This window comes from Molossus molossus, unplaced genomic scaffold, assembly GCF_014108415.1.
Source record: "Molossus molossus isolate mMolMol1 unplaced genomic scaffold, mMolMol1.p scaffold_m16_p_1, whole genome shotgun sequence".
Classification (NCBI taxonomy): Eukaryota; Metazoa; Chordata; class Mammalia; order Chiroptera; family Molossidae; genus Molossus; species Molossus molossus.
Window position 1 is genome coordinate 196507841 of NW_023425344.1, and position 14286 is coordinate 196522126.

General features: G+C 36.9%; 1 protein-coding gene across 2 annotated transcripts in view; it reads left to right on the forward strand.

The window, feature by feature from the left end:
• The window catches only part of RNF111 (ring finger protein 111), a 108183-nt gene that overhangs the window by 90884 nt on the left and 3013 nt on the right, over nucleotides 1-14286 (forward strand). The window contains exons 8-13 of one of the 2 annotated variants that reach the window (XM_036255859.1): nucleotides 1378-1726; nucleotides 3642-3767; nucleotides 4852-4978; nucleotides 10816-10908; nucleotides 12035-12130; nucleotides 13186-13313. In XM_036255859.1, coding sequence (XP_036111752.1) covers nucleotides 1378-1726; nucleotides 3642-3767; nucleotides 4852-4978; nucleotides 10816-10908; nucleotides 12035-12130; nucleotides 13186-13313 — 919 coding nt within the window. The remainder of the gene's footprint in view (nucleotides 1-1377; nucleotides 1727-3641; nucleotides 3768-4851; nucleotides 4979-10815; nucleotides 10909-12034; nucleotides 12131-13185; nucleotides 13314-14286) is intronic. The other variant, XM_036255867.1, reaches the window with a different exon arrangement.

The following is a 14286-nucleotide window of genomic DNA, read 5'->3' on the forward strand; positions in this document are numbered from 1 at the left end:
AGCACATTTTTAGATCTCAAACTGATGTATATCTCTTAGAGTAAGAGACATACATTTTCTTCAGAAGGACCTTTACCAGTCACTCGAGACACAAAGATTTGGAGTGAAGAAATGGGGGAAATTATCTTTATGAAGGGCTGATTTCCATGGCATGTTCCTAGCAAATATGTCTCCTTCATTGACTTAATGTAGCACAGGAAAAATGACATGGGGCAGGGAAAGAGAAGAGCAGCAATTAAAGAACATCTTTGCAGTCTTGTCTGATAGGACTCGCAAGTTCCTTTCTGCTCTCTCATGCCCTATGACCAGTAAATCATAAAGGAAAACAAGATTATATATTTGGAAATATATAATTTATACATTTTACTACACAAAAGCAAAAAACATCTAGTTTCCCCTATTGTTAATATCTTACACTATTATAGTATTTGTTGAAATTAATTAACCAACATTGATACATTATTCCTTTTGATACATTGGTACTAACTAAAGTTCATGGTTTACTCAGATTTCTTCCTAGCTTTTAATTTTTTTTTTTTTTCATCCTTACCCGAGGACATTTTTGGATATTTTGTTCAGATAGAGTGGGAGGGAGGGAGGGAGAGGGAGAGGGAGAGGGAGAGGGAGAGGGAGAGAGAGAGAGAGAGAGAGAGAGAGAGAGAGAGAGAGAGAGAGAAACATCAATGTGAAAGGGACACATCGAGTAGTTGCCACCCGCACAACCCAACCAGGGCCGGGGACAAACTGCAACTGAGGTACATGCCCTTATCGGGAACCGAACCCGGGTCTCTCGGGACCGCAGGCCAATGCTCTAACCGCTGAGCCAAACCGGCCAGGGCCCTAGCTTTTAATTTTTACCAAGGGCAATTTCTTCAATAAATGCTTGGTACATTCCTATAATAGAATGTAAAGTTGCTGTGAGGCTGTGAATAAAGTAAAGATACACATTGTACCCTGGCTGGTTTGGCTCAGTGGTTAGAGTATAAGCCCGCAGACTAAAGGGTTGTGGGTTCAATTACCAGTCAAGAATACATACCTAGTTTGCAGGTTCTATCCCCGGCCCTGGTTGGGGTTGTCCAGGAGGCAACCAATGGATGTGCCTCTCTCACATTTATGTCCCCCCCCCCCTTCTACTCTATCTAAAAAGCAGTAGAAAAATATCCTAGGTGAGAATTAACAAAACAAAAGATTAAAAAAAGACATGTTAACATGAGATGATATCTAAGATTATTCAAAGAAAGGATGCAGAGTGAAATTGAACAGACTTGATAAAGTATTCATAAAATTAAATATGTGCTAATATGTTTATAAAATCCAATAGGAATGTATAGTAGCAAAATATGCTCAACTGCATGGTGCCTGTGTTTTTCTTTACAGATGCTTCTTTGACAAGACCACTTCATCATCAAGCCTCTGCCTGCCCCCACGCTCATGGAAACCCTCCTCCTCAGACTCAGCCTCCACCTCAAGTGGATTATGTTATTCCTCATCCTGTACATGCTTTCCATTCTCAGATGTCTTCTCATGCAACATCTCACCCGGTGGCAGCCCCACCCCCAACTCATTTAGCCAGTACAGCTGCACCAATCCCTCAACATCTTCCTCCCTCACACCAGCCAATTTCACACCATATTCCAGCCACAGCACCTCCAGCACAGAGACTGCATCCTCATGAAGTGATGCAAAGGATGGAAGTTCAGAGGAGGAGGATGATGCAGCATCCAACGTAGGTTTTATGTTTTTAAAAAGATAACCATGCTTTACTTCTTTTCCTTCTATTTCCACTGGTCTTTAAAACTATACAATCTGTAGAAGTGATGGAACTATATTAAATCCTCAGTTTACTAGGAAGTTAATTCTTGACTAACCAGAATTTTCCTCCTATCCTGAGTTGTAGGTGTTGACAAACAATTGTATTTCAGGTTATTTAGTGAAATCAAACCATTTTCAGGAAAGAATACAGGGTCATTTATTTTTGCAAACCAATCCCATCTTTGTTTCTTTAGTATTCCATAGTAAAGATAAATGTTAGAATTAATGGTCCTGAGGAACAAGATATAAAGTTATTGTAGATGTAATTTGATTTATTATATGTTACCAACCAGAGGAAAGAAGAGTATTAGTAGCATGTTCAACAACTGGTATTAAAAAAAATAGTCTTCTTTAGTTTTTACTTATAAATTTAAATATTAAAATATCATACTCCCTGAACATTATGAAAAGACTATAATAGAACTTTTTGTTTTCTTTTGAAAATTCAGGATCTGATTTTCTAATTCAGGGCAGTAAACTATGTTGGTCTAATACTGTCTACCTCTTTTGTAAATAAAGTTTTATAGGAAAACAGCTACACTTATTCATTAATGTATTGTCTATGGCTTTTTTCACATTATAAAGACTAAGTTGAATAGTTGCAACAGAGACCAGGTGGCCTTTAGAGCCAACAATGTGTACTTCTTGGTACTTACAGAATGTGCTTGTAAAATTCTTGATCTAATTAATGATCTAGCTGTTGTGTAACTTTTTGCTTTAGTTATGTAATTTAAGATTCTATCCAGAATCTCTGGCTGCTATTACCATTCTAATATAGTAATGTTTTATATCGAAAGTAGTTATTTTAACATTTCTATCTTCTAGTATCTATAAAATTACTTTTTCAAATCATTAAAGTTGCAAAAACTGAACCGTGGCTGGGTAGCTCACTTGGTTAGAGATTCATCCCAATATACAGGTTCAATCCATGGTCAGATTTAACAAGAATTAACCAATGAATGGATAAACAAGTGGAACAACAAATCGATGTCTCTTTCTCTCTCTCTCTCTTTTTTCTCTCTCTCAAATCAAAAAAAGATGTAAAATCTGTAAATGTGTTAGAAACTAATAGAAAATAAGAACTATACTAAAAATTACTGCCTGGAACTTTTTAAAAAAATAAGTAAGAAAAATATCCTTGTGTGAGGATAAATAATAATAATATTTAGAACTTTATGACCATTTACATTTGTAAATTTGACTGATATAAGACTAGAACGTTATCTAAGCTGGGATGTAGAATAAAAAGTGTGAATGGAGCTGATAATACTTTCTCAGATGTTAACTCAGACGATGTTAACATATACTTGACATATGTTTGGGGGAAAAAAAAGAACAAGGGAAAATGTTTTTCTCCTAAAAGTTTTATCCATTAAAATGAATGAATGTTGTTATAATATAAAAGTGAAGCAAACAAAAAAGCTTCCATTTTCTTGTCATATATGTTTACATAAAATAAATTCTTTGTGCCTGCAGCATTTGCTGGGGCATTTAATTTTTTTAATTTTATTTTTATTCAATTTCTAATATTCTATTTAAAATATCCACTGTAAAGAAGGTATACAAGATAATGTTAAAATTGCCTTTTTTTCTTGGATGATATTTGAAATAGAGGCATTGTAATAAATGGGCAGTGAGAATTTTGTGGTTTATGACTTCTGGATTATTAATCATTTTATGTTACATTTTTGTAATTTATTGTGTTATAGTTAATTTTTATGACTAATCTATAGATGTTTGTACTATTAATACCAGATTGTTTTCTACATTAAGAAATAACCCAATTATTCAATTATTTCCAGTGGTCTTTTTGTGTTCTGTGTTTCCAGGCGGGCACATGAACGCCCCCCACCTCACCCACATAGGATGCACCCAAACTATGGTCATGGGCATCATATTCATGTGCCTCAGACTATGTCCTCACATCCTCGACAGGCTCCAGAGAGATCCGCCTGGTCAGTATCTTGTTTATTTTAAAGTTCTGCTCAGCAGCTTGTGGTAAAACTGCTGGAAGAGATGCTTTATAGTGGAATGCCATACAAAAGGATGATGTGGAGAAACAGAATTGCAGCTTAGCTTTGAGGCACTGACTATGGGTGAGTTAAAGACACCTGGAGATGAAAGAGTAGGAACTTGAGTTCTGGGTGAGGAAACCACATCAAACTTGAGTAGAGCTTATTTTGTTGTTGTTTTTTGAGGGTGTCTACCATCAAACTTAACTCCCTAAATAAATCCTACTTTTCACAACCTCTTTATCTACCTTTGTGCACAAATTTGCTTTACTACCCTTAATTCCTGCTATTGACAAGGGAAGTCTAGCTTCCTTGGCTTCTTGTCTTTTCCTAGAGAAATGGAAGCAGATTTGTATTCATTTTCTTTCTGAATCCATTGTCTTAAGGCAGTCAATTGAGATCTTGACCCACAATGACTTTTTGAGGCAAAATATAAAATGAGAATAAGTTGAGATTTGTCATTTACCAATTTTACTGTTTCTAAAATTTTGTGTACCCTTGCTTTATAAGGTATAGAAGTGTTTGCTGTTCAGATTATCTTTGATGTCAATCACCCAGAGACACTACCCAACGAACAAAAGCCATGGGAGCATCTCTACCATTCATGTGAACTAAAAAAGTTAACTGTTTTGTGTGCTCCTCAACTAGAGTTGTCAGACTTTTAGATTGAAGGAACCTTAGGCACCATTTGTTGTACAATTGACCCTTGAACAAGATAGGCGTGTGGGCCCACGCAGTTCAAACCCATGTTGTTCAAAGGTCATCTCTATTTCTTTTGTAACATGTGAAACTATTTAAAATTGGTTTGGGCCTCATGGTCACAAAATTGAATATTAGGGTTTTAACTTCTGCAGTGGATTTGAAATTATTAGTTAAATCTTTTGAGCTAAATTATCTTTTTCTCAGCTTATGTACATTATGAAACTTCAGATTACTTTCCAAAATGTAAGCATACTCCCTTGTTTTTGTTGATAATAAAGGCACTGTAAGGATGTCTAAAAGATAAGTTGTTCTCATCCTTTGTCAGGGAACTGGGAATTGAAGCTGGAGTGACTGCAGCTACTTATACACCTGGAGCATTGCATCCTCACTTGGCCCATTACCATGCACCACCTCGACTTCATCATTTACAATTAGGAGCACTTCCTTTAATGGTAAAATAGAAAATTTCCCAAATTCTGACATAATTCTCCTTTTAAAATATTTCTTTTTTTCTAAGTTAAATATTTTATTGGAAATATGTTTTAATGAATTAGTTGTTGTAGGTGTCTTAATAGAATTTGAGAATTTTTTGAGGAAAATGTGCTATAAAAGGTATTAGAGCTTGGCTGGTGCGATCAGTGGTTAGAACATCAGGCCTCAGACCAAAGGGTTGAGGGTTTGATTCCCAGTGAAGGGCACATACCTACCTTGGTTGCAGATTCAATCCCCATCCCCGTTGGGGAGCATGCAGGAGGCAGCCAGTTGATGTGTCTCTCTCACATTGATGTTACTCTCTTTTTCTCTCTCTCCCTTCCCTTCCTACCTTCTACTTTCTAAAAATCAATGGAAAAAAATATACTTGGGTGAGGATTTAAAAAAAAATTTAAAAAGATATTAAATGGCAACTTTTTTTATACAAAGATGAAACTCTTGATCCATTGTCACTAGGACAGTGATTTATTTTTTCATAGTGGCATTCCGTCTGTATTCATGCATTTGTACTTGATTCTCTTATCTGCAGAAGGACTATATTAATTCTCTGTATCTAATCTGAAGAGATTCAGATTTTGTTCATACCATTTTGAGGTCTAAAGAACAAATTCAGCAAACATTTACTGAGTTTGCTGTTCATAATACATCCTAGTTATAAAAGTAGTACAGAGAAGAGAGTAGTTTAGTCTTGTGCAGGAGGAAACTCTGCAGGGAAGGTATCCCATATGCTTTATTATACATATGACTTCTAAGCAGGCTTTAGAATTGAGAATGCTGCTTTTACAGTGGGCCACAGCATGTAAAGAGCTGTCAAATAGCAAAAGTACTAGCGACTCCAAGTAAGTTGGAATTTCTGGTCCTTGAGGGTGAGGATAACTTAGCCATATGAAATAACACTGCCCTGCCAAGAACCTGGGACTCATCAACCACTGAAAAGGGAACGTCTTGAATGTCTTATGTTGTAGAGTGGTTTGATCAACCTGTAGTTAGAAAGACCACCTCCTCAGTTGTGTGGAAAATAGATTTCAGGGTGGGAGGAACTAGTTAAGACTTCATAGGAGAAGAAGTAAAGTTGATGAATCCCTGAACATTGGCAGTTGCCATAAAAATGATAGGAAACATTTGAATAATAATATAGGATGACTTCCGAATTTCTAGCATGGGTTATTAGGTATATAGTGGTACCCACATTCATTAAGTTGGAGAATATTAGATGAGGGTTTAAGGAAGGGGTTAGGTAAGTTAGATTTTGGATGTATTGAATCTGAGATAACTGTGTGTATTAAGGTGGAATGTCTAGATTTCCAAACCATAGACATACCTGAGTTAGGGAAGTTGTGCTCTGCCCGTACAGAATATATATGTGTCACGTATCTTTCATAATATATGTGAATCCATGGAAGAGGATGGGATTTCCAGGAAAAATGTGTAGCCTGAGAAGAGATTGATAAAACCTTGGAGAATTATGATACTGTACTTGAAACAGGATTTTAAGAAATGACTAGAAAAGTTGAGGAGAATCAAAGTTAGAATAATGTCAAAATAATATGGTCAGTAGGGTCTCATCCCCAAAAAATTAAGTTTGAAAAATGTGGAATGCATTTATTTGGCATTGGTATAGTTAATTGGTGACTTTTGTCAGAGTGATTTTAGTGATGGTGAAGGATGGAGAACGGAGTGCCTCTTAGATTCCAGGAAGGAAGGTGAAAATGTGAAGACACTGAATATAAACTACCTGAATGTAAGCTTGGCTGTGAAGGGGAGGTGGGAAATAGGGTTGAAAATTATTTGGATTAAGGAGGTAACTTAGGTTTAGAGATACTTGAAGGTATTTTTAGGTTTAAGACAACTGTATTAGAGAGGACTTGTTTGAAGATATAGGGTAGGGAAACAGAAGATGGGAGCAGGTGATAGAGATGAACTTTGAGCAGGAGAAAGAGGAAGCTCGTCCGTAAGAGCTAGACAAGGAGTTTACAGGGAAGTGCAGGTTTCAGTACTTTGGGGGCAGGAGTTTCTTTCTGATTCTTCATTTTCCTTGGAGATGTGTAGGAGGTTGGGTTATCTACTGAGAGCTGGGCAGTATTGTTTTTGTTTTTTTTTATCTTCACCTGAGGACATTTTTGCATCCATCTTCAGTTAGAACAGGAGGGGGAGAGGGAGGAAGAGAGAGAGAAACATCAATGTGAGAGGGACACATCAACTGGCCGCCACCCATACGACCCCAACCAGGGTCGGGGACAAACTGCAACCGAGGTACATGCCCTTAGTGGGAACTGAACCTGGGACTCTCTGGTCTGCAGGCTGACACTCTAACTGCTGAGCCAAACAGGCCAGGGCGGGCAGTATTGATTTTTAAAAAATTTTTTTTATTTATTGATTTGAGAGAGAAACATCTGTCTGTTTATCCACTTACTGACGCATTCATTGGTTGTTCCTTATATGTGCCCTGACCACAAATCAAACCATAACCTTAGCCTATCAAGATGATGTTCTAACCAACTAAGCTACTGGGCCAGGGCCTCAATATTGATTTTCATTATTTAAAAAGTTGGAGATAAAGTTATTGCTTATTTTAAATTCTTTACTACATATGAGTTGTCTTTTAAAACTGTAAGAACTGTTAGAAGTATGTTGTGATTCAGTGGAAGCTGATTGAAAAATTGTTTTGGAGCCCTGCCAGTGTGGCTCTGTGTTTGGGCATCGACCAATGCACCAATAGGTCGCTGGTTCCATTCCCGGTCAGGGCACATGCCCAGGTTGTAGGCCTGATCCCCAATGGGGGGCATGTAGGAGGCGGCCATTTGATGTTCTCTCTCATCATTGTTTCTATCTCTTCCTTCCTCTCTCTAAAATCAATAAATAAAGTCCTGGCCGGTTTGGCTCAGCGGTTAGAGCGTCGGCCTGCGGTCCAGAGAGACCCGGGTTTGGTTCCCACTAAGGGCATGTACCTCGGTTGCAGTTTGTCCCCGGCTCTGGCTGGGTCGTGCGGGTGGCAGCCACTCGATGTGTCCCTTTCACATTGATGTTTCTCTCTCTCTCTCTTCCTCTTCTCCCTCCCACTCTGTCTGAACAAAAAATGGAAAAATGTCCTCGGGTGAGGATAAAATAAATAAATAAATAACAAAAAAAATTTTTTTTTAATACAAAAAAAATTGTTTTGGAGAATTATATATAAAGATGGAAGAATAGTGCTCTATTCCAGAATGTCCCTTTCCTAATACAGTTGGCCCCTGTTTTTCATAGTAGTTATGTTCTGTAATGTTGCTGCAAATGCTAAGTGAATATGCACCATTATTTCTGGGGATACAGGGTTAGGTTACAGCAAACCTCTGGTCACAAAAACTCATCAATGTATAACCTTGTTTTAATGTATATTTCTATTTAAAGACACTTTATTTGATATAGAGTATTGATTAATTAACATTGAACTCACAGCCAACAACACCACCATAATTCATGACTGAATAAAGCTTGCCTACATTTTTTTTCTTAATAAGGCACATCATAGTCTTCTTGTACTTAAGAACAATAGCCAGCACTTAAGTATTATGCTTAGGGACCATTTTAAACAATAAAATCACCAATAGCACGAAAATGTGAAAAACATGATACTAAATAGACCACAAGAAAAGATACTTGTAAATAGTATAAGAGCTGAAAAAAGAAGACAGAGCCTTGTTCCACACCTCAGCTGGGGACACATGTCAGGCATTTTACATTTTTGCTGCTTTGTGAACGTCCATGAATGATCGTAAGAGCATGAGTATTGATTTTGGAGTTAGAAATAAATTTTGTCAAGTAGGCATATTCACAAATAATGAGGATTGACTGACTATACCTAACAAAAAATTAGAAAACAGCCCTGGCTGGTTTTGCTCAGTGGTTAAAGCGTCAGCCTGCAGACTGAGGAGTCGTGGGTTCAATTCCCAGTCAAGGGCTCATACCTTGGTTGCAGGTTCAGTCCCCAGCCCAGGTAGGGGTCATACAGGAGGCAGCCAGTCAATGTCTCTCTCTTACATTGATGTTTCTCTCTCTCTCCCCCTTCCTACTACTCTGTGAAAAAAAAAAAAAAAAAAAATCAATGGAAAACTATCCTTGGGTGAGGATTAAAAACAAATTAGAAAACAAGCTCTGGCCAGTATGGCTCAGTGGTTGAGTGTAATCCCATGCACTGAGAAGTCACTGATTCAATTCCTTGTCAGGGCACATGCCCAGGTTTTGGTCTTCATCCCCAGTAGGGTGTGTGCTAAAGACAGGTGGTCAGTGTTTCTATTTTTATTTTTAATCCTTACCCGAGGATATTTTTACATTAATATTCCGATAAAGCTGGAGGGAGAGGGGGAAGAAGGGGGGGGCGGGAGAGAGAGAGAGAGAGAGATCAATTGGTTGCCACCTGCTCAACCCCAGTCGGGGGCTGGGGACGAACCACAATCCAAGTACGTGCCCTTGAACCCGGGATTCTTTGGTCCACAGGTGACACTCTTAACTGCTGAGCCATACTGGTCAGGGCATCAGTATTTCTTTCTCTCTTTCCTTCTCCCTTCCTCTCTTTCTAAAATCAATAAAAACGTATTTTTTAAAAAATTAGAAAACATTGTTAAAACACTAACAGAACCAAACAAAAAGAGGGGAACCCTGACCGGGTTGTTCAGTCGGTTGGAGCATCATCTTATGCACTGAAAGGTTGGGAGTACAGGAAGGCAACTGATCAGTGTTTCTCTTTCTCTCTCTCTCCCTTCCCTTTCTAAAATCAATAAGCATGTCCTTGGTTGAGGATAATAATAATAATAATAATAATGAGTAGGGTACTTTAGAGGATAAGAAATAAAGCTTTTATCTTGAAGTTATGTTGGAGAATTTTGTGCATTTCTGTTTTCTTTTTTTAAGATTGGAAAGGAGAGGGGGAGAGAGAGAGAGAGAGAGAGAAACATTGATATGAGACAGACACATCAATTGGTTGCCTCCTGCACACCCCCTGCCTGGGGCTGGGAATGAACCTGCGACCCTTTGGTTCAGGGGCCAACACTGTTTCTTTTCTTTATTTTGTTATTTTTAATCCTCACCCTAGGATATGTTTTCCATTGATTTTTAGAGAAAGTGGAAGGGAGGGATGGTGGGGAGAGAGAAAGAAACATCCATGTGAGAGGCACAGTGATTGGTTGCCTCCCACAGGTGCCCTGGCTGGACATCAAACCTGCAATCTAGGTACGTACCCTTGACCGGAAAGCAAACCCACGACCCTTGGATGCAGGCTGACACTCTAACCATTGAGCCACACAGGCCAGGGCACATTTCCTTTTTTTTTTTTTTTTTTGGTGCATGCTTCTAGTGGGAACCGAACCCGGGACTCTCTGGTCCACAGGCCGATGCTTCAACCGCTGAGCCAAACCGGCCAGTGCACATTTCTATTTCTTAATACTGTTTAATAGAGCCCTCTCAAACTGACAAGATCTTATGAAAATTTTACTCTTTATACATTTAGGCTACTATCAATCTTCAGTTTGGGTATTTTCTCCTTAGGATTCTGTGCACAATAAATCAAGTTTAAGAAACCTGTTATCTTATGGAACAGCTGTTTCTTTTTCATCTAATTACATTTTAAGAACTATTGTATAAAATAATATATTCAAAGAACCTAACCCTGTTACAGAATGCTTAGTTGGAATTATATAGACTGACAGAAGTTGAATTTTGTGAGTAGCTGAATGAAGAGAATTGAGTATCTGAATTATTCAGTGTTAACAGTAGAAGTTGAGCCTGTGCTTAACTGTTTAACTTATCTCTTCCGTTAAAATAGGTTCCTGACATGGCAGGCTACCCCCACATCCGTTACATTTCATCAGGATTGGATGGAACATCATTCAGAGGTCCTTTCAGGGGCAATTTTGAGGTATGTAATAAAATTAATGAAGATATTTGCCACAGTATCTTTAATGCAGGGAGAGAATATATGTATTATTAGTATTCACAGTTATATAGGATTGCCTTCGTGGCTGGGTATCAGAAGGCAGTAAAATGTCTGAATTTCTGGTATTGCTTCTAGGGACTACTACAGAAAGGTTTATAAGCAATATTAATCTTAGTGTCAAAAGTTATCCAAGGATTTAAAGAAGAATAAATGAAAATAAACTGATATAAAGAAATATAGAAATTTATTAAATTATCATAAATATGAGATAACAAACCATACTATTAAATGTGGGGAATGGCGGGAACCTTAATGCTTTTGACTAAGCTTAATTTTTATAAAAATATTGCTAGAGGAAAAGAAACCTAAGTCAATTTAGCAAGTAACTAAATATCTCCTTGTTTGAATATTCAGGAATAACATCATTTGAATATGATTTAAAGTTTTATTTTGTTTCTTCATATCAGTTTGTAAGAGTCAGTGGGACTTAGAACTATTGTTTGATGTCTTTCCCTATTTTACTACAATGATTCCACCTTCTACATGCATACACACTTACTGACTTACATACTGTGTAAGGATAACTTTTCCATACCACTTCTAATTGGCTGAGAAAAGAATTATATACAATCATTTACCTTACTATCTATGGCATTAAAAAAAATGTTCTCTCTTTTTTTAAAAAAATGTTTTTATTGATTTGAGAGAGGCAGAGGAGAGGGAGAGAAACATCCATCACTGCCTCTAGCACGTCCCCTGCTGGGGATCGAACCCTCAGCCTGGGCATGTGCCCTGACCAGGAATTGAACCAGTGACCAAGGTGCTGGGGAGCATGCTCAACAAACCAACCAGGGCAGCTTTTTTTTTTTTTTTTAAATATCCTTACGCGAGGACATTTTTGCATTTATCTTCAGATAGAGCGGGAGGGAGAGAGAGAGAAAAACATCGACGTGAGAGAGACACATCAAGTGGCTGCCACCCACACAACCCCAACTGGAGCCGGGGACAAACTGCAAAAAAAAGGAACTTTATTCTTTTTACAATATTGACAGTGCTGTTCAAGGAATAATCATCCTCACTTTTAATACTAGTTATTCTTCACCTTCAGGAACTGATTCATTTGGAAGAAAGATTAGGAAATGTCAATCGTGGAGCATCCCAGGGAACAATTGAAAGATGTACATATCCACATAAATACAAAAAGGTAAGAATTTATTCTGCGAAACATCTACGTTATTATTAAAAGGCGTAAAATTTAATATGGACCTTCTTTTAGTTTGTGCAGTATAGCAGCTACATTATTATTAAAACAATTATATGCATATAGTTTTTAAAAATTCAAAGTATAAAAAATATATACTCTGAAGTTTCTTATCTTGCTTACTGACCCCAGTCTTCTTTCTCAGAAGAAAAATTAATGGTTTAAAGATTTCTTAGGTAATCTTTCAGATATTTTTATACATTTTAATAATGTGCATATGTATATATTTTTCCTTCCACTTGGAAAAATAACACAGAGAGGATGATATGCACACAGTTTGACACATTCTCTTTTCATTCTACATCTTCACTCACAAATCATTCATATTCTTTATTTAATAGCATATACAGAATTCCATCATATGGCAGAACCATAATCTAGCCATTTATTTTGATGGACATTTAGTTTATCTACAATTCTTATCAAACCCCAGTTTCTTAAGTAGTATTATATCTAGAAGCTATGGAGTAGATATATTAAATAAGTTTCTTTCAACAAACAACAATATTCTATGCTGTACAAAGAATAATAAAATGTGAAAATTACTGTTTTTTTGTATTTTTCATCTGTTTTCTAAGAGTATTAATGGGATATTACCCTAAATTTAAGTCCTTTCAACTGTCTAAAATAAATACTGTAATTTGTATTAATTAATTTGGATGTTTTTGAAACACCCATTAGTAAAATAAATTTTATTTAGCTATGTTCATGATAGGACAGAAATAAGGTTTATATTGTGTATTATCCTTATTGTGGATTAAAAATAATTATTTCAAACTAATGAATTTCTGGTACCTTTAATTTTGCTTTTGATGCTGATTATTTAAGGGTCTTAAAAGAACACTTGGTTGATGATTGTGACTTAATTCATCTGTTAATTCAAGACAGTTGTACCTGGGAAATAAGTTGTGGGTGAATGTGTGGTTTTGTCTTATTTTGTTTTTCAAAGAAATACAGACTTTACTCAGTTGTTCAATAATGTCATCTCTACTAATAAGGTAACAACTGATTGGTTCTCACAGAGGAAACTGCACTGCAAACAAGATGGGGAAGAAGGGACTGAGGAGGACACAGAGGAAAAATGTACTATCTGTTTGTCTATTTTAGAGGAAGGTGAAGATGTGAGGTAACTAGAAGCTAATTATTTAAAATTCATTGTCAAAACTGTAAAGAGATTTTGTTTATTTAAAAGTAGACTAGAAACCAAATAAAAATTACTCTTGGCATATCTCATTACCAGTCTCTAAAATATAGAATTGCATTCTTTTTTTTTTTTTTTATCTTCATCCGAGGACATTTTTCCATTTTTTGTACAGAGTGGGAGGGAGAGAGAGGAAGAGAGAGAAAGGGAAACATCGATGTGAAAGGGACACATCAAGTGGCTGCCACCCGCATGACCAACCAGGGCCGGGGACAAACTGCAACCAAGGTACATGCCCTTAGCGGACACCGAACCCGGGTCTCTCCGGACCGCAGGCCGACGCTCTAACCGCTGAGCCAAACCGGCCAGGGCTAGAATTGCATTCAATAGTGAGTGAAAGAATAAAAAGATTAAAGTCTTTATATTACCAACAAAAGGATGGAAAAGATAATGCCTATTTTGGGGCCACACCATGAATTGACCATGGAAATTTTGTGGTCAAAATTGTCTTCTACAAATTTTCCAGAAAGGATAATTTGAGAGGCTTTGGAGGCCAAGACAATTACATTAATGTATTTATTCTCCAAAGCTGAAGGGGTGGGGGAATCCAGATTAGCTCCATACAGTTTGTTTTACAGCATCTTTTATAAATGAATTTTGTCCTAAAATTTTCCCTCAACTTGTAGGACTACTCTCTTCTTGCAACTTTGTGATTTAGAAAAGGTTATTATATTAACACAATATTAATGTTGTTTTCTTATTATAATCTCTTAAATCACAGTTTTGTTCCTAGTTTGTTTTTTCTAATGTAACATATGAAACAGGTTCTATAACATATGTACAGAGCCATATGGCATTTTTGTTGCTCTAATTTATAAGGATAACTTTGTCGTATTTCTTCAGTTGGCTGAGAGAGAAAAATATAAACAATTGTCTTTCATACCACACATAAGGTTTT